Source organism: Phacochoerus africanus, chromosome 4, assembly GCF_016906955.1.
Source record: "Phacochoerus africanus isolate WHEZ1 chromosome 4, ROS_Pafr_v1, whole genome shotgun sequence".
Taxonomy (NCBI): domain Eukaryota; kingdom Metazoa; phylum Chordata; class Mammalia; order Artiodactyla; family Suidae; genus Phacochoerus; species Phacochoerus africanus.
The window spans coordinates 116,976,271-117,001,640 of NC_062547.1; the positions used below are offsets into that span (position 1 = coordinate 116,976,271).

Genomic DNA, 25,370 nt, shown 5'->3' on the forward strand with positions numbered 1-25,370 from the left:
TGCATTACACACACAAGGAGAAAGCTTACTTATTAACTGATAACAGCCAAATTAATTTTTTGATTCTATGTAAATAGATAGCCAAAGTAAGGTAACTGTATTTACAGCTCTATGAATTTTGATTGCTTAAAAGTTATGAAGAAACCAAGGTAGGAGAGGTTCTTGAACTCTATTTAATCTAATGAAAAAACTTATCAAGTGTCTCAATTCTCTTAAGGAACATCTATTTTGATGATGCCACATTAATTATACATATTGTCTCTTCTTAGAATAAGTACCTATATTTATACTTGCAAACAAAAAAGACACTTTACCAACCTCTGCTTCTGTTGCTTGGGACTGTAAAAGCTGTCGTATACGAAGTATGTCCTTCTCTATTTGTTGAATTCTGGTTATTCTTCGCTAAAATAAAATAAGTACCAAGTTAGATCTATTTTTATTAAAAACCACTTAAATAACCATACTGTGGTTACTATTTAACAGTTTAGAGTTACACCAAACCATTGTTATCTAAGAATTACTTATGCATATGTAGGTCGCACACTGAGGACATATTAGGGTTTAGTGCAGTTTTTTAATATATCTAACAACACAATAGATCTCTAGATCTCTTTAGGAAAACTGTAAAAACATAGGTCATATATCATATTGTATGATGTATGTACTGTGAAACTGGTATTTAAAACCTATTCTTGGAGTTCGCATCAGGGCTCAGTGGTTAACGAACCAGACTAGTATCCATGAGGATGTGGGTTTGATCCCTGGCCTCACTCAGTGGGTTAAGGATCCAGTGTTGCTGCGAGCTCTGGGGTAGGTCGCAGACATGGTTTGGACCCCGCGTGGCTGTGGTGTAGGCTGGCAGCTATAGCTCCAATTCAACCCCTTGCCCGCGAACTTCCTTCCATATGCTGTGGATGCAGTCCTAAAAAAACAAAAAATAAAATAAAATAAAATAAAATAGCTATTCTCAAAAACTATTTCAATAAGGATAAAATTACATCCAAATTTAATCCTTTATATTAATCCAGATGCCCTGCATGGTATAATGGATTTATATAAAGCATCGTATACCTGTAAATGGAAAGAACATCTGATTTGTTTTAATAAACACCAGGGTTTAAACAGTAAGAATAATTTTCTTCAAAGTTATTCCTATTACAAGTCAGTAGTACCTTTGAGATTTAGCTTTCCCAAATACCTACTGCAGCTAAACATTATTTTCACTCCCAAGAGTAAGATCACAATGATGTTAAGAGCTTCTGCCTTCCTCATATCCTGAGCACATCAAGTGAACAAAAAGCAGGAACTCCAGGTCAAACAACATAGAATTGAAAAAATGTAGGTAAGTGTTTTTTTAAATATATGGGTTTTAAAAATAAATACAATCAGAGTTGTATCATCTTCTGCAATAATTCTATAGTTGACATCCTAATATTGGTATAAAAACCATATTATAAGAATAAGTGTTTCAATGGGGAAAAGAGTGTCAGATGATAGATGGAGCCATTTCTAAACTTTTAATGATTATGTGCTCACTAATAAAAGATTTTTGAGCATGTATACTCCAAAAGGTAAATGATAATGGTACTGTAACAAACAGCTCTAAGTATATATAGTTACAAAACTTACCCACTGATCTTATTTAGTTTTACTTAAATACAAAGTCTTCATCATTTTATGGCCATAATAAAAATGATTATTGTTGCTATTTTCCAGTGTGAGGATAAACAAAAGACAGAAAAGTTCAAAAAATTGTGCTCATCAAAAAAGAATCCTTCCTCCCTCCTTTCCTTCCCTTGTAACACTATGCTGATTCTCTATCATGATTCTGAAAATAGTGAACTTAAGGTAAATAATATTCTCTAATTAAGAAATATTATCAAGTCCAAAAAAAAAAAGAAAAATATTATCAAGTGCAATTTACATCATGAAAGCGTGCTTCAGAATGAATGTCTGTACTTTTTGGTAGCTTTCTAAAAATATTGCAGGAGTTCCCATTGTGGCTCAGCAGAAACGAACCTGACAAGTATTCACAAGGACACAGGTTCAATCCCTGGCCTTACTCAGTGAGTTAAGGATCCAGCATTGCTGTGAGCTGTGGTGTAGGTCACAGATGTGGCTTATATCTGGCGTGGCTGTGGCTGTGGCGTGGGCTGGCTGCTGCAGCTCCAATTTGGCCCCAGCCCAGGAACCTCCATATGCCGCCAGTGTGGCCCTAAAAAGACAAAAAAAAGATACTGCACAGCTGAGTGAGCACTTCTACATCAGACAGTAAATATTTCCTAGCACTATAGAAACAATAAAACTATGGAAAATCAGTGGCTTTGTAATATTTTATTGTTTCTCTCTCTCTCTCTAACTAGTTTCTCATTACCAATAAGGACCTAAATCAAAATTTTTAATATTTAGAGGATAAAAAACCAAAATATATCAAATATTCTTCTCCATGGCACTACATTGCAAATAAAAGAGTAAGGGAATAGAATATAAACACATTTTTACAAACAAAAATAAGGACTCACCCTACTAGGTACCAAGATTAATAAAACTACAGTAAATAAAACAAATGTGACATCAGTGTAAGAAAAGATAAGCTAAAATAGACTAATGGAATAGAGTCCACCAATATCCAGCAAATACAAACTTATTATATATCAGAGACAGCATCACTAATTCATGGGGAAACAGTGGAGTATCCAATAAATGATAATGGGAAATTTACTTAACAACATAAGTATGCATCTATTTGTGTGTATACACATGTATACAGTTAATTATATGTTATATAATTTTTAATAATATAATTATTCAATAAGACATACTGCATATATGTTAAATAATTATATATACACAGATATTAAAACTCATATGTATGTGTGGGTATATATAAAATTAGGTCCCTACCCCTAAAACATGTATAATAGCAAATTTGAGATAAATTAAAAGATCTAAATTGTAAAATAAAACATTAGAACTATTAGAAAATTATGAGAGTATCTTTAAGGATAGGGAAAGATGTATAAACAGGTCACAGAAAGCTCAAATATGGTGATATAATTAATTTGGTTTTATAACAAAAACTAATTTTTATTATCATGAAGTTAAAGTAGGCAACAGATTTGCTGCGGAGGGATTGGGGCATATATCACCTTTATCAGATTAGTATCAAGAGGATACTACAACATCTCTGAAGGAGTTCTCTTACGATGCAGTGGGTTAAGGATCTGGCATTGCCACTGCAGCAGCTTGGGTCGTTGCTGTGGCATAGGTTCGATTCCTGGTCAGGGAACTTCCACATGCCATGGGTGTGGCCAAAAAAACAAAAACAAAAATAAACAAACAAAAATCTCTCAAAATATGTAAGACATTTAACATAACAGAGAATGGGCAAAGGATAAAAAATAACAAAAAGAAAATCTGCAAGTCTAATAAATATGTGAAAAGATATTCAACTTTAGTAGTATTCATGGAAGTAGAAACTAAATGACAAGATAATGTTTCATTTGCCCATTGATTGTTAATTATAAAATCTGACTCACAATTGCCAAAAAAAAAAAAAAATTCAAATGAAAAAGGAATTCTCACATACTAGTAGGAGAAATGCAAACAGATAAATTCATTTTGAGTGCAATTTGGCAAACACTATTCAAAACACTCATACCTTATAACTAGCAATTATGCTTTTAGGTATATACCCTAGACCGGAAGTCAGCAAACCAGGGCCTGCAAGCCATCTGTTTTTATGAATTAAGTTTTTAATGACATACAGCCATGCCCATTTGTTTACATATTGTCTTCTGTGGTTGCTTTCTTGCTACAAAGGCAGAGTTGAGGAGATGTGACAGAGACTATATGGCCCACAAAGTCTGAAATATTTACTATATAATCCTTAAAGGAAAAGATGGCAGACTCTTGGCCTGGAGAAAATGTTTCACACATTTACACGATAGAAATAAGTATATTCATCAGAGATGTTTTAACAGCGAAAAATTATAAACTAAGTATCTGGCAACCAGGAAACAGATAAACTACATTGAACTATATCATCCACATAATCAAAAAAATAACAGTGATGACAGTGGTGTTAGCTACCTTTACCCTACCAATCCCAGTCCCCAAAAACAAGCTCTATGAACAACGTGATGTACACTTTCCCAACCTTTGCTCATATACACAGAAGAAAGTAAGAACCACCATCCTAGATGCCCAAGTATATGATGAACAAATAAAGGAGAAAATAAACAAATAACCAAAACACTGTTAATAGAGATAGCCAGAGACTCACTCACTCGGGCATGGGCAAGAACAGATTTTGTTTTGACTTTCCCTATATTGTTTACTATTCATTTGCATGTGTTTTACTAGCTGTTCGAATGATTATACTTTCTGCCCATTTAAAAAAGAGTTGTCTCATTAGTTTGTAAGGATCTTATATTATAGGGAAATTAACCTTTCCCCCTTTAGGTGTTACAAACATCTTCTCTTAGCTTATCTTCTGTAGGATGACTTTTTATTTATTTATTTATTTTTGGTCTTTTTGTCTTTCTAGGGCTGCACCTTTGGCATATGGAGGTTCCCAGGCTAGGGGTCCAATCGGAGCTGCAGCTGCCAGCCTACACCACAGTCACAGCAATGCCAGATCCAGGCCATGTCTGCAATCTACATCACATCTCATGGCAACGCCGGATCCTTAACCCACTGAGCAAGGCCAGGGATCAAACATGCATTCTCACGGATGCTAGTCAGGCTCACTAACTGCTGAGCCACGACGGGAACTCCAGGATGACTGTTTTAAAATTTTATGAAATAAATCTTGTTTTCCCCACTGTATTGCTTTTGAGTTTCCATTCTTACTTGAGTTCTCTCTTGTTCTATATTTTCTTAATTTTATGTTTATTTTTCGCATTTAGGTATTTAATTCACCTATAATTGTACTTGTACAAGATGTAAGGTAGGGATCAAATTTAATTTTTTTTCCATCAGGTCCCTAGTTATAATTATGTATCTGTTGAGTTATTCACCATTTCACCCCAAATTTATAATGTAACCTTTATCATTAAAAGATTCCACATTTTCTCTGATCTTTTCCTACTCTCTATTCTGTTCTAATTGTGTAAGTCTATTCCTATGCCATCATACTATGATTACTGTAATACCTTTACAATAAATTTTAAGAAATGTTAAGGTAAATACCCAGTAACTATAATTTCTTTCTTTAAAAAAATTTTTTTTGGCTGCACTCGCAGCACATGGAAGTTCCCGGGCCAGGGATTGGATCCAAGCTACCAATGCCACAGCTGCAGCAATGCCAGATCCTTAATCCACTGAACCAGGCCGAAAATCAAACCCATGCTACCAGAGAGACAACGTCAAATCCTTAACCTGCTACACCAGAGTAGGAACTCCTTTCTTAAATATTTTTGAAATTTTATTTTTTTTTGGTCTTTTTAGGACTGCCCCCGTGGCATATGAAAGGTCCCAGGCTAGGGGTCCAATCAGAGCTGCAGCTGCCAGCCTACACCACAGTCACAGCAATGCCAGATCCAGGCCATGTCTGCAATCTACACCGCAGCTCATGGCAACCGCTGGATCCTTAACCCAGCAAGGCCAGGGATTGAACCCGAGTCCTCATGGATACCAGTCGGGTTTGTTATCACTAAGCCACAACGGGAACTCTTATTTTTGGAAATTATTTTACAAACCTTAGAAAAATTTCTGCAGTTTCCAAAAAAATTTTTAACATTATGACTGGAATTGTATTATACTTAACGTCAATTTTTAAAAGAAAGGCATTTTTAGAATATTAGTCTTCTCACCTAGGCTTATTTTTAAGGTCACACTTTGCGTCCTTTAGCAATTTTACATCTTCCTTCATGTGGGTCTGTTTCAGGTATTTTAAAAGCTTCCTGTTACTGTGAACAGGTCCTCCTACCCCAGTTCCATATTTAATTGGTAGCTACTGGAAAAAAGCTACTACTTCTTGTAATAAACTTTAGCTCCAGACATCTTACTCAATTCTCTCATTAGCTGAAATTTTTTTGGCTCATTCTCTAGGGCTTTTCTAGGAAAACAACTATATAATTACAAATGACAAGTGTTTGGTCTCTTTCCTTCTACTTGGAAACCGTGCAGCATTTATACAAATTATTTTTTTTCTAGTTGAATTAGTGGAAACTGCGAAATTAAATAACAGTGATAACAGCAAACGCCAAACCATATTAATGACTGAAATAACAATAATCTTATTATTTCTCTATTTTCTCTAATATAAAGTTGGCTTCTGGTTTCTGATAATTTTTTTTTTCTGCCTAGGTCTATTTTTTTTTCCATTTTTTTCTACTACTCAAACAAATTTATCACATCTGTAGTTGTATAATGATCATAACAACCTGATTTCACAGGATTTACCTGGGCTGTGGGATGGAAATCCTGATAATTATTTTTTAAAAAACTTTCACTTTCTTCTTATTTTATTTGGAAGTTTTATCTATCCTTTCTCCTTGCAAATGAACTCCCATATTTTTTTCTCATGGCCTTAGGTCTTCCTGGGATCCACTTCCAGGTTTAATAGCTGGCCATTCTAGTTTTTTTTATTTTTTATTTTTTTTGGTCTTTTTGCTATTTCTTGGGCCACTCCCACGGCATATGGAGGTTCCCAGGCTAGGGGTCGAATCGGAGCGGTAGCCGCTGGCCTACGCCAGAGCCACAGCAACGCGGGATCTGAGCCGCGTCTGCGACCTACACCACAGCTCACAGCAATGCCGGATGGTTAACCCACTGAGCAAGGGCAGGGACCGAACCCGCAACCTCTTGGTTCCTAGTTGGATTCGTTAACCACTGTGCCACGAGGGGAACTCCCATTCTAGTTTTAAATGTTGAGTCAGTCAAGCAGTTAGGAGGGAAAGAAGTACCTTGGACAATTTGTTCCATTATTCCCATTACCTTATTATTTGCAACAGCTGCATACTACTGATTTAATAATTTATTAAATAACTCCCCTGGAGTTCCCGTCGTGGCACAGTGGTTAACGAATCCGACTAGGAACCATGAGGTTGCGGGTTCGGTCCCTGCCGTTGCTCAGTGGGTTAAGGATCTGGCGTTGCCCTGAGCTGTGGTGTAGGTCTCAGATGCGGCTCAGATCCCGTGTTGCTGTGGCTCTGGCGTAGGCTGGTGGCTACAGCTCTGATAGACCCCTAGCCTGGGAACCTCCATATGCTGCAGGAGTGGCTCTAGAAAAGGCAAAAAGACCAAAAACAAACAAATAAACAAACAAAAACTCCCCAAATGATGGACACTGAAGTTGTTTCTCCCTCTCTCTCTCTTTTTTTTTTTGCTTTTTTTGCTTTTGTTTGCTTTTTAGGGCTGCGCCCACATCATATGGAAGTTCCCAGGCTAGGGGTCAAATTGGAGCTGCAGCTGCCAGCCTACACCACAGCCACAGCAACTCAGGATCCCAGCAGCCACATCTGCAACCTACATGACAGCTCATGGCAACACCGGATCCTTAACCCACTGAGCAAGGCCAGGGATCGAACCTGCTATTTGGATTCGTTTCCGCTGAGCCACGATGGGAACTCCTCTCTTTTGGTTAATGTCTCACAAATAATCTTGTGATGAATATCGTAAAATTTATACCTATATTCTTGTTGCCTTAAGTAAATATTTCTGTAGGACATATACTAAGAGTCCTACAAAATTACTAGGTCAGAGGGTATAAGCATTTTTAACTTTGAAAGGTAGTGCAACACAGTCGGTCACAAATAGTTTATTCTTAGGCAGAAAATGCTTCTCACTCTCACACTTTCATCAACATTGCATATCACTAAAACTTTAAAATTTTTGCCAGTATGATGGGGGAAAAAACCAAATCGATCAAACAAAAAAATTCACCTCCACCAACAAAAAACCCACATTATTTTATGTTCTTTTTCCCTGATGACCAGTGATGTTTAAGTATCTTTTCACAATTGTTTATTAACCACGTGTACTTTTGTTATGGGACTACTCATACCTTCTGATTATTTCACTCTTCAGTTGTCTTGTTTTTAATTGATTTGTGGGTGCTACCTGTGTATCAGGGATATTAACTTCTCGTAATACTACAAATACTTCCATTAGTTGCCTTTTTACTTTGTCTACAGTATTTCTTTAATTCTAACCTTTATATGACTAGTCCCAGAATAACTGAATGCTTGTTGTAATCTGTAAAAATATAGAATAAAATTTCCTTAGGACATTAACTAATAAAACAAAGAACACTGTATCCCAGAATGACATTGAAATGAATACATCTGCATGTATCTGAATGAAATGGCCAAGAAAGAACTCAAGTTAATCTCTCTTCTAGAGAATAGATTAAATTGCTTGGAATAAATTTTCACATCTACAATCTCATTTTGTTCCCTGCGTATCTCTAAAAATAAACACATGTAACAGAGAAAAACCAACTTCTCTATACAGCATTCCACATATTCACATTCTAAACATGCAAATTCATATAAACCAAAGTACATTTTCTCAGTTTTATTGTAAATAAAAACACATGTTTTAAAATAATTACACAGAAATATCAAATGTTACAAATACTAAATTTGTATTATTTAATTTAAATAATTATTATATAATTTAAGATTTTTGGAAATTCTTTATATATCTTGATTTTAATTCTGTCACTAATACGGTGACGAATACCTTCTCCCAATTTGTAACTTATCCTTCTACTTTTTTTTTGTTTGCTATTTTGTCTTTTTAGGGCCTCACCCACGGCATATGGAGATTCCCAGGTTAGGGTTAAAATCAGAGCTGCAGCCACCAACCTAAGCCACAGCAATGCAGGATTCCAGCCATGTCTGCAACCTACACCGCAGCTCATGGCTACAATGGATCCTTAACCCACTGAATGAGGCCAGGGATTGAACCTGCATCCTCATGGATGCTAGTCAGATTCATTTCTGCTGAGCCATGATGGGAACTCAATTATCCTTCTATTTTCTTTTTCTTTTTGTATTTTTGCCTTTTCCAGGGCCGCTCCTGTGGCACATGGAGACTCCCAGGCTAGGGGTGTAATCAGAGCTGTAGCCACCGGCCTACGACACAGCCATAGATAGCGATGAGGGATCCAAGCCGAGTCTACAACCTACACCACAACTCACAGCAACACCGGATCCTTAACCCACTGAGCAAGGCCAGGGATCGAACCCGCAACCTCATGATTCCTAGTCGGATTCGTTAAGCACTGCGCCACCACGGGAATTCCTCTATTTACTTTAAGGTGAATTTACTAATGAAAAATATAGTAAAACTTTCCCATTTTTGCTTTTATAAGTGGTGTTTTATGTTATAAGAAATCTTTCATATCTCAATATGAGAAAGTTATTCACGTATATTTTCTACTGAAAGTTTTATTTTTGGCATTTAAAACATTAATCTAAATGAGATGGGGGTGACAGGAGAGGAAGAAAAAGGAATTTATATATACACAGTTGACCCTTGAACAATGCATATCTGAACTGTGTGGATCCAGTTACATGCGTATATTTTTTCAATAATAAATACTACAGTACTACATGGTCCACAGTTGGTTGAATCTGCAGGTGTGGAGGGCCAATTATAAACAACACATGGATTAACCTCTGCATTGTTCAAGTGTCAACTGTACCTATTATAACATGGCTAACTAATATATGGGATATATTAGTTGAGCCCCTAGCCTCACTGTGAAGTCAACAGGTATGGACTATGAAGTGTCTCATGGTACCGATGTTTAAGTATTTCCTTAGCCTGCTACCATACTCCAGCATAAAGAGAATATACATTATGTATAAACATACGTATATGTTTAGGAAACTATTACATATAAAGACTAAACTTTGGGAAATGTAAAATGTTTTGTATTAGTCACTTTAAAACTATGAAATAAACTCTGCAGAATACAAAAAAGTATTTATACCACACATGCAAATATAGGTTCTCCTTTTTTTTTGCTATTTACTTTAAAAAAAAAATCTTTCAAATAATGTTTTCTGGGGAGTTCCTGTCGTGGCGCAGTGGTTAACGAATCCGACTAGGAACCATGAGGTTGCGGGTTCGATCTCTGCCCTTGCTCAGTGGGTTAACGATCTGGTGTTGCTGTGAGCTGTGGTGTAGGTTACAGACGTGGCTCGGATCCCGAGTTGCTGTGGCTCTGGCGTAGGCCAGTGGCTACAGCTCCGATTCAACCCCTAGCCTGGGAACCTCCATATGCCGCGGGAGCGGCCCAAGAAATAGCAAAAAAGACAAAACCAAAAACAAACAAACAAAAAAAACCCAAAAACAAACAAAAAAAACCCACAAACAAATAATGTTTTCTTCCCAATTTACCCCCTAGTTTTTTTGTTTTTGTTTTTGCTTTTTTAAAATTGTCCATGCTTGTTTTAGAACAGACAAGGCAGTCAGCAAAGCATGTTCAAGGCCTAAAAATATGAGTCATACATTTGTATAAATACAAAAGGGTTAAATTCAGTAATATATGAAGGAGTTCCCCTTGTGGCACAGCAGAAACGAATCTGGCTAGTAACCATGAGGTTGTGGGTTCAATCCCTGGCCTTGCTCAGTGGGTTAAGGATCCTGTGTTGCTATGAGCTGTGGTATAGGTCGCAGACATGGCTCAGATCCCATGTTGCTGTGGCTGTGGCGTAGGTCTCCACAGCTGCGATTGACCCCTAGCCTGGGAACCTCCATATGCTGCAGGTGCGGCCCTAAAAAGAAAAAAAATATGTACATATGAAAATGCTTATAAACAACAAGGCTAGTTAATACTATTTCTTGACACGGTTGAGGGTAGAAATATGGGAGTGTTCTCCATCCACTCATTCCATCTTCTCAATGTTCTCTCCAAATGTTTCTTTCCTACTTTCCTTAAATGAGAGCTTCTTTTTTGGGTATACAACTTGAAGAGCAGTGAAATATTCTAAATGTCAACACACATACACAGAAGTGAAAATCTCAAAGGATAACTGAAGCTAGCTATCAGCTCCCAGAAGACCAGCATCTAAATCTTTTTCCCTCTTATAATTTCAAGGCACAGCTGAACAGTATCAGGAAAATGAAATATGAAGGTAGAATTATTATGAATTATAAAATAATCAGAATTATGAGAACACTGATTATATTGCCCAGCAGCCATGGTAAATTATTCTTATTTTGAATTAGTGCCAAAGTAAAGACAGACTTTAAAATATCTTTAATATTTAAATTAAAATATCTAAATAATATCTAGATAATATTTAATATCTTTAATAATAAAATTTAATCAATGTTAACAAAGCTACAATTCATTACATTCTTGACAGATTTCTAGCTAGTGCTGTTTCATAGTTTATTAATAAGTTACCTGTGCTCGTTTTTCCATATCCTGGCAAGTACCTAGTTGTTCTTCCATTGCAACTCTGATTTGCCTTGCTTCATATTCCAATTGCCGTCTGGTCATATCTGTCTGTAAGGAAAACTAAAATAACAAGTAAAACTGAAATGTTAATATCTCACATGTGTTTATCAGTAAAAATAAAAAAGCATGTAAGTACCAATAAAGAAAATGAATAAGCAGATATATAAGTTATTGTGCATGAGAAAATTTTTCACTCTAGGGAGTCCTGCAACTTGATCGCTCAGTCTGGGTCTCTTGTGTAAAATGCAGAGTTGAAACACTTTTATTGTCCCAATGTCACAAATGGCTTTAATTAAGTTGTACTATTCATTTAAAATATATAACTGGTCCAGTTAGGGTGAGCCTATCTTCAGTCACCTTATGGTCCTTTTGCTCTGAAGAGGTACTATTTGAATTATTAAAAACTATCAAAAACTATTAAAAAGTAGCATATTAACATGGACCACATAAAAAAACCAAGAATCAAGTCCATCATCCTTAAGTTTATACCTCAATTTAAGGATTGTTATGTACATTAGACTAAACAGAATTTTCCCATTTGTAAAATGAAAATGGGATAAGGAAAGCTTTTATATAACATAATCATAAACCGCAAGACAACACACACTTTCTGGTAAAAATCCAAATGTGAACCAAAGCTGAAATAAAAAAGGACTGCTTCATAGACAGGGTGTTAATTCATTCAAAATTGTATTAGCCCTCTACTTAAGAAATTTCAGGCACTGTGGTAACTGCTACGCATGAAAGAGGAAGAAAAGAACAAGGTATTGAAATGTACAAAGACATGTACCAAGAGGTAATAAAGGCTATAAATACAATTAGACAAAAGGATAGGTAACAGTTATAATAGACCATGGAGAGAATAAGGAAATGCTGTTGATTTTTCATGCTCTACATGCCCAACAAGAAGCTGCGTGTGTACATGTCTGACTCAGAACAGCATTCTGTAGGCCTAAAGATTCTAAACTGTGTTTGAGTTAAGTTAGAGGAGCTCTCAACCTTTTCTCTTGCAATAAACAGATGACGTTCATATGCAGAATGTATTCCTGTATCCAAATCATGTGTTGCAACACAGATGAAATAATCTGCATGTTATTTCTAAGTCTCATCGAGCCAGTTTTAACTCCACTTATTTGTCCTCCACTTTCCAAATCTCCATGCAAAAAAGTTGAACATGACACACTATGTTACAAATAATGTGGTTTAATCTGACATTTTAAGCAATGCCTAGTATCTTGATAACTATTTCCATATGAAAGTGTTCTTAACATGTTTCCCAATATAAAAGCAACATTTGTGAAACTAAAAAAAATTATGGGAGTTCCCATTGTGGCTCAGCAGAAACAAGTCTGACTAGCATCCATGAGGCTGCGGGTTCAATCCCTGGCCTGGCTCAGTGGGTTAAGGACCAGCATTGCCGTGAGCTGCAGTGTAGGCTGCAGGCATGGCTTGAATCCCGTGTTGCTGTGGCTGAGTTGTAGGCTGGCAGCTGCAGCTCCAATATGACCCCTAGCCTGGGAACCTCCATATGCCCTAAAAAGACAAAAAATAAATAAATAAATAAATTATGAAATAGAAGCAATTTACATCTGATGTTGCTGGTCCATAATGTCTTATACATCTTATTCAATAAATGCAACTGGCTATTTAGTAGGTTAATATGGAAATGATTTATCTAACAACTAATCTTTGTTTCAAATATTAACCAGTGACTGTTGTCACATACATAACTGCATACAGACAGTTGTTCTCTAAATTTTGTACACTCTAATCACCAAAATGAATGGTAAGCAAAACTATGTCCTGATATTTTTAAGGGTAAAAATCCCATCAAACCCCTCTGAGTTCCCAATCTTCATGTGCCAACAACTCTCCACTAAGTGTTCTTTCACTAGGAGTGTCTCCTTAAGTCCCCAAAAGATATTAAGGACATTGTCAGGAAGGGGCACTCTTTCCCTCTCAAAATCCTGGATCACTGTTCTAGGAGGCAGAGCACTTAAGCTTCTAGTTCTAGCTTCCACCAGGCAATCCACACACAGAAAACTGGCTTACTATACGTTATGGAAGAGGTTTTCCTTCTTCATATGTTTGCCTTTTATTATATTCTCTCAAAAGTGCTATTAAAAAATGAAAAGTCTAAGCTAAGAGTGGAGGATTTTTAATTTTTTTTATTTTAGGGCTGTACCTTCCACATATGGAGGTTCTGAGGCTAGGGGTCGAATTAGAGCTGAAGCTGCCGGCCTATACCAGAGCCACAGCAACATGGGATCCGAGCTGCGTCTGCGATCTACACCACAGCTCACAGCAATGCCAGATCCTTAATCCAATGAACAAGGCCAGAGATCAAACCCGTGTCCTCATGGATGCTAGTTGGCTTTGTTAACTGCTGAGCCATGATGGGAACTCCGAGGGGAGGATTTTTATGGCTGCACCCATGGCATATGGAAGTTTCTGGGCTAAGGACTGAATCAAAGCCAGAGCTGTGACCTACGACACAGCTGTAACAACACCAGATCCTTAACCCACTGTGCCAGTCTGGGGATTGAACCCGTGCCTCCACAGCAACCTGAGCCGCTGCAGTTGGATTCTTAAATCACTGTGCCATAGCAGGAACTCCCTAGGGTGGAGGATATACTTTAATTAGCTTTTTTTTTCTCTCTTTAAAAATTACTGAAAAATTTATGGACATTAAAGTCTTGTTTAAAATTATTAATGTGGAGTTCCCGTCGTGGCACAGTGGTTAACGAATCTGACTGGGAACCATGAGGTTGCGGGTTCGGTCCCTGCCCTTGCTCAGTGGGTTAAGGATCCAGCGTTGCTGTGAGCTGTGGTGTAGGTTGCAGACGCGGCTCGGATCCTGCGTTGCTGTGGCTCTGGCGTAGGCCAGTGGCTACAGCTCCGATTGGACCCCTAGCCTGGGAACTTCCATATGCCACGGGAGCGGCCCAAGAAATAGCAAAAAGACAAAAATAAAATAAATAAAATTATTAATGTATTTCATAAGTGTTCTTAGGTGTGCCATCCCAAGAATAAAATAGTTGACATGAAGAAGTTGGGTGGAGAGGGAGAGGCTGACAGGATCAAGTCATTTTTTACACAGTTCTATTTGCAAAACAAACAAATTTTAGTACTTGCAAAATGCCCTAAGATCCATGCCAACAGCTATTGTCATTTATCATAACTGGAATAGGACTTAAATTATATCAGATATTTTTATTGAAAAAACTATCTGGCATGAGTCTTGCAATATGGTTCAAAACACAGACAGATGGTAATAATACTTCTACAAAGTATATTTGGTAACTCAATACACAGAATAAAAAATCAGTTGTCTAGCTCAATAATGAGTTCTTTAGCATTCAAACAAGAGATTTTCTTAACAAGAGACTTAAAATACATACGCTTGAGCAAAACAAAGTTTTACTGTCTTTATAAACAAAATTCATTATTATATTTGTAGGTGTATACTTGGATAAACATATTACAGTTTACAAATAACTTTAAATGCAGTTATAAATTTATATACCTTTACGCATAAAAATAAGTATTACCAAATTACTTACATTTTCAGTTAAAGGAAGACTATCGATTCTTTTAGTGAGATTTTGAAGTTGAGCATAATACCAGTCTTTTTCCTTTTCTTCTTTGTCAAGGTCAGCAAGAAGTAATGATCTGTTATTCAAAAAAGGTGAGTTTACACAATGTTAATACAGACCACATACCATCAATTCTTAACAACTATAACATTCTCTATTCAAACTATTCATAATGAATAAATGAAAATTTTATTAATTTTGGATTTTTGAAGGTGGAATTTACAAATATCATCATCATTAAAATTCAAATATTAGAAAGTTTCACCTAAGATGGTAACCGTTCTTACTTAAGAGTATTTACACTGGAGTTCCCGTTGTGTCTCAGTGGTAAGCCAACTAGTATCCAAGAGGATGTGGGTTCGATACCTGGCCTCGCTCAGTAGAGTAGGGATTTGGCTTTGCCGTGAGCTGCAGTGTAGGTTACATACGCAGCATGGATCTGGTGTTGCTGTGGCTGTGGCGTAGGCTAGCAGCTAGAGCTCTAATTCAACCCCTAGCCTGGGAACTTCCATATGCTATGGGTGAGGCCCTAAAAAGATAAAAAAAAAAAAGGACTATTTACATTTTTTACAATAGCTAAGACATGAAAGCAATCTAAATGTCTATTGTCAGATGAATGGATAAAGAAGATGTGGTATATATATAAAATGGAATAGTACTCAGGCATAAAAAAGAATGAAATAATGCCATTTGCGGCAAGATGTGGTATATATATAAAATGGAATAGTATTCAGGCATAAAAAAGAACGAAATAACGCCATTTGCAGCAATATAGATGGTCCTAGAGATTACCATATTAAGTGAAGTAAGACAGACTAAGACAAATATCATGAGACATTGCTTATATGTAGAATCTAAACTTTAAATTTAAATTTAAACTTTGTTTATAATGTTTTTGCCATGTCAAAAATTTTGATTTTCCTATAGTCAGATCTGAGGATTTTTTTTTTTTTTGTCTCTTGTCTTTTTAGGGCCACACCCACGGCATATGGAGGTTCCCAGGCTAGGGGTCTAATCAGAGCTAGAGCTGCTGGCCTACGCCAGAGCCACAGCAATGCGGGATCTGAGCCGCGACCTACACGACAGCTCATGACAATGCCAGATCCTTAACCCACTGAGCAAGGCCAGGGATCAAACCTGAAACCTCATGGTTCCTAGTCACATTCATTTCTGCTGCACCACGATGGGAACTCTGAGGATTTTTTTTTTATTATGGTTTCTGAGGTTTACTCTTACACAAAGGCTGTTCCTCACTCTCATACTGTTATTTTAATATTCCATTTGATTAGATTTTCTTGGAAAATACGTATGCATGTATGTGGAAGGTTCTATTCTAACTAAAATTTCCTTTCCTTTACTGAGAAGCATTTTAAAAAATAAATATTTTTGTGCAGCAGAAATTGACAGAACATTGTAAATCAATTATAATAGAAAAAATAAAAAAAGAAATAAAGCCTTAAAAAAATCCAAAAAAAAGAAGTAAGCCGTAACTTTTGATGTGGCTACCTTAGTAAGCAGTGAGGAAACCCATGGGAAGGAAGCCAGACCCTGCTTATGATGCAACAACCTGGGGGATACAGACCAATGAGAAGCTGCCCCTCCCTCCTATTTTTGACAACAGAAGCAGGAGAAAGCAATGTGGAAAGCCTGAACCGCTTTCACAAGCTGGATACCACAACTACCATAAAAATGAGATCTGATTGTATTTTTCAGTGTTCCCTGGTGAGGATCTGTAGGACCTACCAGGAATAAGATGGGAAAATAAGGGACAGATGAACATGCTACTTCCTTTGATTATTCTCCTGTTTATTTAAATAAGATCGGGTGCTAAAAATGCTTAAATTGATAGGCTAATGATAGTGATGGTAGTGGGGTGAGGAAAAGGCTGATGAGAAAAGGGACAAGTTGTTACCATCAAATTTAAGACTGAACTATGACAAAATGCTCTAGGGAAGCAAGCCAAACCTTATTGTGTTTTAAGCCAAAATGAAAACAAGTGGTTAAATGATAGTAGTTGATCTTGTAACTCATACCACAGTGCTTAAGGCTCAAAACTGAAAGAAGGCCTAGATCCAGCAGCTACTGGGTCTTTAAGCTGGTGGGTACTAAAGGCTTATTTAGTGACTGTCAACAGTATTCTTTAAAACGTAAATCTCATTTCTTAGTCCTCTAGCTAACTCAGGGTCATTTGGAGAAGCATGGCCCATATGTACTAGGCATTTAATAAATATTTGTTAAATGTATTAATGGCTAACATGACAAAAGTTATGAAACTGGGTTTGAGTCCTGGCTTAACTACTTTCCAACACTTATCTTATCTTGGGCAATGCAGAAAATACGAAAAGAGAGTCAAAAAGATAGTTAATCTATGATTTAGGAGGTATCTAGAAAGAAAGAACAGAAAAACAGAGGGGAAAATCATCAAAGAAATAACTGAATTTTCAAAAGCTGAGGAAAATGAATTACCAGATCAAAAGAGCACAATAAATATCCACCACAGTGAAGGAAGGAAAACACGTATACATTTTAAAGAAAACTGGTTCCCTACAAAGTAATGTGAATTGGACTGGGGTCAAATTTCTCATCAGTGACATTGATTATGAAGACGGAAAGCAAGTTTGAGCCTAGATCTATCCAATCTATCAATCAAGTGTGAGAGCAAAATAACGATTTTGTCACATAAGCAAGGACTAAATTTATCTCCATCCAAAACAGAACTGAGAGGACACAAGATATATCAGAACTACACACACACACACACACACACACACACACACACACCCTCTCTCTCCTCTCTGTGAATAAAAATAGAACTTTATCTACATGAAGCGAAGTAAGTCCCTGGTAAAGTCAGTACGCTCACATGTCCTTTACCTCTTAATAGAAATGGAAGACTACAGATCCTAATTAGCTTCTTATTTTTTAGGATTTCATTTCCTACACTGTCAGAAACAGTCCTGGTTCAAGGTATGAAAGAGAGACTCATGTAAACTCAAGAGATTAAAGAAAGTTTAACACTACTTTTGGTCCAGATGATCATCCCTATTTTTATAGATGGACCCACCTGAAACCAGAGAGAAAGTAGTAAAAGGTCTTTTGCCTCTCAGTGAGATATGCTAAGTATTTTCCATACATTAATATCATTTTTCACAACTCCACAAGGTAGAACCATATCCCTCTCTTACAGAAGGAATGACACAAAAATTTAATGATTTGACCAAGGTCCCAGAGCTAATATGTAACACTGATACATTTGAACGTTTCTTGAAACTCTAATAGAACTTACAGGAATATAAAGCTAATAAGGTATGCATAAGGAAATTTAAAATCTTTTAGGAAGTACAAACTACTTGATCAAGTTCTTTATAACAATATATATTTTCTGACATTTGTAGTGAGGTGATTTTAACTTTAAGAAAAGAATTAATAAATCAGCTTTGAGAAACCGGAACTCATTCAAATATGTAAAGCAATGTTTTTTAGATACTGAAACTCATAAATTAAGAAATGCTTCATTTGTGGCCACTTTTAATAGTCCTTTAATAATGTAAACAGGCACCTTATAGTGGATCTAGTAGTTTCTTAATGATTTCAAAAGATAACCAGAAATTAAAAATTAGTTACACACTTTAACCAGATAAAACTATTGGGCTCATGTGTATTAACCAACACACAGAGCATTCAAAGTATTCAAGTAACAAAGCAGAAGTTAGAATCCCAAGAAATCGCCTCATTTACACTTTTATATTTAAAATACGTACAATCAGTAACATACTATTTTTGAGTTATAAATGCAAAAAGCTCTCAAAGTGCTCATGATTATCCACCATATACGCTTCATAACTTCTACCTTGAATTACTACAAAATGACAAAGTTAGCAAAAATTGCAGCATAAAAGTTTATTATTTAATGAAGAAAAGTTACCTCTCTTTTTCAAGTTCTTCTAAATAACTGGTATTTTCTCTGCTTCCATTTACAAGCCCTCTTCTTGGAAATGAACCCATTGGAACAGGACTGCACTCTCCTGAACGACTAGATACAGATCCTTCTCGGCTTCCGTAAGAACGGAGGGACATTTTTGACCGTAGTTTCACTCCAGGGAAATTACTGCTATCTAAGTTAAGTTCTAAACAAAACAGAGAAAAGTTTTATAAAATGAATGCTTTAAGTAGTTTAAAATCTTGCTAATGCAATTATATTATCTTTTAAAAGTGAAATCTTAGGTTCATATTTACGCCTCATACTTAACCTATTTTATAATATCATTGAAAACACATTATATATATTACATAAAGCCTGCAGGAGTACTAAATTATAGCAGCTATTGAGCAGCAAAACAGAGAACATCCTGATCACAAACACCGATGCTCAGAGATTCACTGACTCCTGGTTTGACATAAATGTAAAGGTAGGAAAGAGGATAAGAGAAATTGTCCTGAAAAAAAAAATCAGGCCAAAGCACATATAAAAGGGTATATTTGTGGTAGGGATCATTTTGCAATATAAAGAAAAAGAAAGTATTCACTTCTTGGTTTAGAACCTTGCAACTTTAGATTTCTAACAGAGGAAGCCACAAACATACATGATAGAATAAACAATTATTTAAAACAGAATAGCTAAAACTTCCCCTCCAAAATCAGACTGAGTCAGTCAGGGGAAAAAGAGTATGATTAAGGAAAATTAGACAAAATCTCCTTCCTTAGATTCTCACTAGCTAATGATATATTTTGGAATCTAAAAGATGATTTCTCCACCTAGCTTCAACTTAGAGTCAAGCACTTATCTGGTTGACACTTGAATGTTTGAGCAACAAAATGAGAGACATTCTTTTAAAATTCTACATATATATGAGACGATAAAGCATTCCTACTATGGATGAAACAAAGAAGGTCACTACTCCTTCAAATGAAGCAACAGACCCAGTCTGTGGCTTATTAAAGGCCTATTGAGTGACTGGCAGAATAGCAATGAGCTTTATAGAGGACTAAAAAGCATCAAGAAAGGAATCTAAAATAGTTTATTCAAAGCCAATTAAGTGTTTTAGCTGAAAAAAAAGATAAGCATATAGACTTTTTACATATTTGTACTTTAACGGTTACATCCTAATGGGTAAGGCTATTTCATACCAATAAAAAAACGGATAACAAAACTCTAATCGAGAAGTCATATTTGGATATATACACCTAAACTTATCAATTGGAGCTTTAAAAAATGACTTTAAAACACTTTTAAAAAATCTACCTTTGAGGCGCTCTAATAAATCAATCTGTCCAGAAGAAGCCATAGCTTCATCTTCAATACTTCCTTGTAGCTGTTTAAGTACTTCCTATAAAAAAAGAACACAATATATTAGTAGGATACAATTCTAAATAACTTTTTGAAGACATGATTCCAAGTTTCTTGGCACATAGGTCTGCTGGGGAAAAAATATCAATCTGAAAACATATCATAAACTGCAAAGTACTCTACATATATTATACCTATTACTAATTACAAATAATAAATTATATCAAGACAATAACAGTAATATTTTGCCGTAATGGTGATTGTGGGTCCAGGCAATACACAACATAAATGGAATAGTTAAGATATATTATCTCTAACTTTTCAAACAATATAACAAGACTGATTATTCTCATTTTTCAGACATAGCAACAAAAATGCAAGGACTTGCCCAATCCATTATTTCCTTTTCCATCTAAATCTTTCTCTTGACAAAATTTTGTCAAAGAATGTGCACTTCATTTTCTACTAGTTTTTCTGTATGTTCCTCAATAATGATTTATATATATTTACATTTTACATATTCTGAGGCATTTCATTCTAGTTCACAGCAAAATCTTTTGCTGGCTAATTAGGTTTCCAAATGCAAAACAATGAATTTGAACATTCATGATCTAATAACTATGGGCAGTGTTCCCCTATATGAAAAATGATCCATAAAAAGACTGAAAAGGAAATCAGTCAAAAAGTGAGTAAACGAAGCAAAGACAACTTCACTGGTTTACCTTGACAGTGACATTATAAGCATTAAGAAAAGAATCCTTGGAGTTCCCACCATGGCTCAGCGGTTAGCGAACCTGACTAGCATCCATGAAGACATGGGTCTGATCCCTGGCCTTGCTCAGTGGGTTAAGTTGCCGTGAACTATGGTGTAGGTCGAAGACACAGCTTGGATCCCACATTGCTGTGGCTGTGGTGCAGGCCAGCGGCTACAGCTCCAACTGGACCCCTACCCTGGGAACCTCCATATGCCACAGGCGCAGCCCTAAAAAGACAAAAAGACCAAAAAATAAAAAAATTTTAAAAAAAGAATCCTTATGTTAACAACTAAAAATAGCCTGTGACCTTAAGATCTGACTTTAAAATAACTGACCATGTTGGAGGTAAAAAGGCTTATTTAGATAAGCAGATATGGGAAAGTGGAAGTGACTGATATTCATGTTCAGAATTATGTCAGATTGTGTCACAACTGTGGGATAGGACATAAACTTGCACAGGGATGCCTTTCTCAAATGAATGTAGATTACTCTAAAATGTCTACTAGAAACATCCGAACACTATCACTTCCATAAACTCTGAGAACTACCATTATAGGCTACCTGAAGTTTTCAGGATGCCAAGTCTCCTTCCATCCATAACTGCCTCTAGTCTTTCAAAGATCCTTTAATCTCATCTCTGCTTCTCATACTTCCCAGTCTCATTATTCAACAACTACCTTTCTTAGGTAGCTTCTGGTTATGTGTTTCTAATCCTAACTTCACTTGGCAAACTTCAGAGTCACTCTCTCAATGTGACCGATGGATGCACTACATCTGGATAGTATGCACTTCATATGTAAACGATCAAACTATCATTTTGTGCCACTAAAACTTGTTCTTTGCCTTGTATTCCTTCAGTTAAATGACAGTAACCTTCTTTCCCGCCAGGCTCAAATCCTTAGCATCCTCTCTTTCATACACCCCATCAGTTATCAAATTTTGTCTCTACCTCTACCATGATCTCTCTACTAGCCATCTCTTTTCTATTGTTATGTCACTATCCCAGTTATTAAACCCACCGAAGCTATTAAAATAATCTCCTAAATAGTACTACCCTGCACACAACTATCAAGGTAATGAGCCTTTTAAAGCACAGCTCTGATCAGGTCTCTATTCAAGACTCTTCCCCAAAGCCTACAGTGGTAGTTCTTAAACTTCAGCAAGATCAGAATCACCTGAAGAGCTTATTGGAACATAGACTGCTGATTCAGTGAGTGTGGAGTGAAGGCTAAGAATCCATTTCCACTAAGTTCCCAAGTAATGCTGATGTGAAAACAATCATCAATACATTAACAATGGTATTCTATGGAAGTTGGGATTACAAGTGTTTTTTTGGCTTGTTTTTTGTTTCCTAATTTTAAAACGATACATACCACCAAAAAAAACCCTAATTGTTTTTACAAAAGGTACAGAGATTTAAGAGTTCAAACGCAAGAATAAAAAGAAATCCTCGGCACAACAAAGAACATATACCTAATTTTTCAAAACTAATGGCACATTAATAGCTTTTAAAAACATATTAAAAATAATAAAAAATTGAAATGGAAACAAATGAAAAGGCTATATAAACCTGGACATCCAACAATAAGAATTAAATAAATTTATAGCACTAGCCATATGATGGACTACCATACAACTCTGAAAATATTATATTAAATTAAAAAGCATGCCGGGAGATACCTTAGAAATCTATACAGAGAACTTCCATATGACCCTGCAATCCAACTCTTGGGCATATATCCGGATAAAACTCTACTTAAAAGAGACACATGCACCCACATGTTCATTGCATCACTATTCACAATAGCCGGGACATGGAAACAACCCAAATGTCCATCAACAGATGATTGGATTCGGAAGATGGGGTATATATACACAATGGAATACTACTCAGCCATAAAAAAGAATGACATAATTGCATTTGCAGCAACATGGATGGAACTCATGAGAGACTCTCATACTGAGTGAAATGAGTCAGAAAGACAAAGACAAATACCATATGATATCACTTATAACTGGAATCTAATATCTAGCACAAATGAACATCTCCTCAGAAAAGAAAATCATGGACTTGGAGAATAGATTTGTGGCTGCCTGATGGGAGGGGGAGGGAGTGGGAGGGATCGGGAGCTTGGGGTTATCAGATACAACTTAGAATAGATTTACAAGGAGATCCTGCTGAGTAACACTGAGAACTATGTCTAGATACTCATACAGCAACAGAACAAAAAGGGTGGGGGAAAAAATGAACACATATAAGGATAACTTGATCCCCTTGCTGTACAGTGGGAAAAAAAAATAAATTATAAATAAAATAAAATAAAATAAAATAAAATAAAATAAAAAGCATGCTGGAGAGTTCCTGTCATGGTGTAGTGGAAATGAATCCTATTAGTATCCATGAGGATGCATTTTTGATCCCTGGCCGTGCTTGGTGGGTCAGGGATCTGGTGTTGCTGTGGGCTGTGGTGTGGGTCACAGATGTGACCTGGATCCCGCATTCCTATGGCTGTGGGATAGGCTGGCAGCTACAGCTCCGACTGGACCCCTAGCCTGGGAACTTCCGTGTGCTGCATGTGCCACAGGTGTGGCCATGAAAAGCAAAAAAAAAAAAAAAAAAAAAGCATGCTGCAAAATATGATGCCACTGAATGCATGCCTACAAAAAATCTGCAAATAGAGAGGAAAATATATACCTATGGTTATATCAAAGGTTACCTATCGGAGTTCCTTTCACAGCTCAGTGGTTAACGAATCCGACTAGGAACCATGAGGTTGCAGGTTCGATCCCTGGCCTTGCTCAGTGGGTTAAGGATCCGGTGTTGCCGTGAGCTATGGTGTAGGTTGAAGATGAGGCTTGGATCCCTTGCTACTGTGGCTGTAGTGTGGGCCAGCAGCTACAGCTCCGATTGGACCCCTAGCCTGGGAACCTCCATGTGTCGTGAGTGCAGCCTAAAAAGACAAAAAAATAAATAAAATAAAATAAAGGTTACTTATGGTATTAAAAAAATTTTATATCTCTCTTTGTATTTCTTAATTTTTCAAAATAGTGAATATGGGAATTCCTATTGTGGCTCAGCAGTAATGAACCTGAGGATGTGGGTTTGATCCCTGGCCCCACTCAATGGGTTAAGGATCCAGCATTGCTGTGGACTCAGGTATATATCGCAGACGTGGCTTGGATCCTACATTTCTGTGGCTGTGGTGAAGGCCAGAAGCTGGGGCTCCAATTTGTTTTTTGTTTGTTTGTTTTGTTTTTTGTCTTTTTGCCATTTCTTGAACCGCTCCTGTGGCATATGGAGGTTCCCAGGCTAGGGGTCGAATCGGAGCTGTAGCCACCGGCCTACGCCAGAGCCACAGCAACGCAGGATCCGAGCTGCGTCTGCGACCTACACCACAGCTCACGGCAACGCCGGAACCTTGACCCACTGAGCAAGGCCAGGGATTGAACCCGCAACCTCATGGTTCCTAGTCGGATTCGTTAACCACTGCGTGGGGCTCCAATTTGACCCCTAGCCTGGGAACTTCCATATGCTGTGGGGTGCAGTCCTAAAACAAACAAAAAAACCCAAAACTCAAACCAAAATAGTGAATATGCACAACTTTTAACATAAGTTTTTAAAATTTCTGTGCATACTATCAGAAGTCTATTGCTAACAGCTGGAACTATAAAAGTAAATTATTGAAATTTAAGGTTAAAAGATTTTTCAAAGCAGCCACCTTGGAAAGCTACTTATTCCACTGATATGTTCCATTAAATTATTTTTTGTAAATTCAGAGTTATGAACCTCACCCCAAAATTTACATTCACGAATTTACAGTCATATTCAGTTACTCTGCCTCAAGATGACGTCATGCAGCATGACTATATTACTCACTCTTTTGTTATGAATAGTCTATGGCCATTCCATGATAAAAATTAGGCTCATTTTTTTTTCTGTTTTACTGAGGTACAACATACATATGAAAAGTACACTAATCTTAAGTTTTCTGTTGTCTAACTGAAGCATCCACATAATCACCATCCACATCATCCATGTGAAGACACAAAACATTTCCAGTATCTCAGAAGGTTCCTTTTTGTCCCTTATTAATCAACTCCTCAGTGGTTACTATTACGCTGATTTTTGTATCACTTATTTGGCATGCTTGTGAACTCATGTAAATGAAATTATACAGTATATAGTCTTTTGTGTCTCACATTCTTTGCTCACCAAAATATATATGAGACTCATCCATGCTGTCCCATGTTATCAGCTATTTTTTTTTAATGCTGTGTAGTTGTCCACTGCATGAATACACCCTAAC

At 36.6% G+C, this 25,370-nt stretch overlaps 1 protein-coding gene across 10 annotated transcripts in view; it reads right to left on the bottom strand.

Annotated features, from left to right (window-relative positions):
- Positions 1–25,370, bottom strand: part of APC (APC regulator of WNT signaling pathway) — a 123,477-nt gene that overhangs the window by 43,573 nt on the left and 54,534 nt on the right. For all 10 annotated transcript variants that reach the window (XM_047778426.1, XM_047778422.1, XM_047778424.1 and 7 more), the window contains 5 exons: positions 20,264–20,348; positions 18,947–19,148; positions 14,989–15,097; positions 11,372–11,485; positions 319–402 (listed from right to left, as the gene is read on the bottom strand). In XM_047778426.1, the coding sequence (XP_047634382.1) occupies positions 319–402; positions 11,372–11,485; positions 14,989–15,097; positions 18,947–19,148; positions 20,264–20,348 (594 nt within the window). The remainder of the gene's footprint in view (positions 1–318; positions 403–11,371; positions 11,486–14,988; positions 15,098–18,946; positions 19,149–20,263; positions 20,349–25,370) is intronic.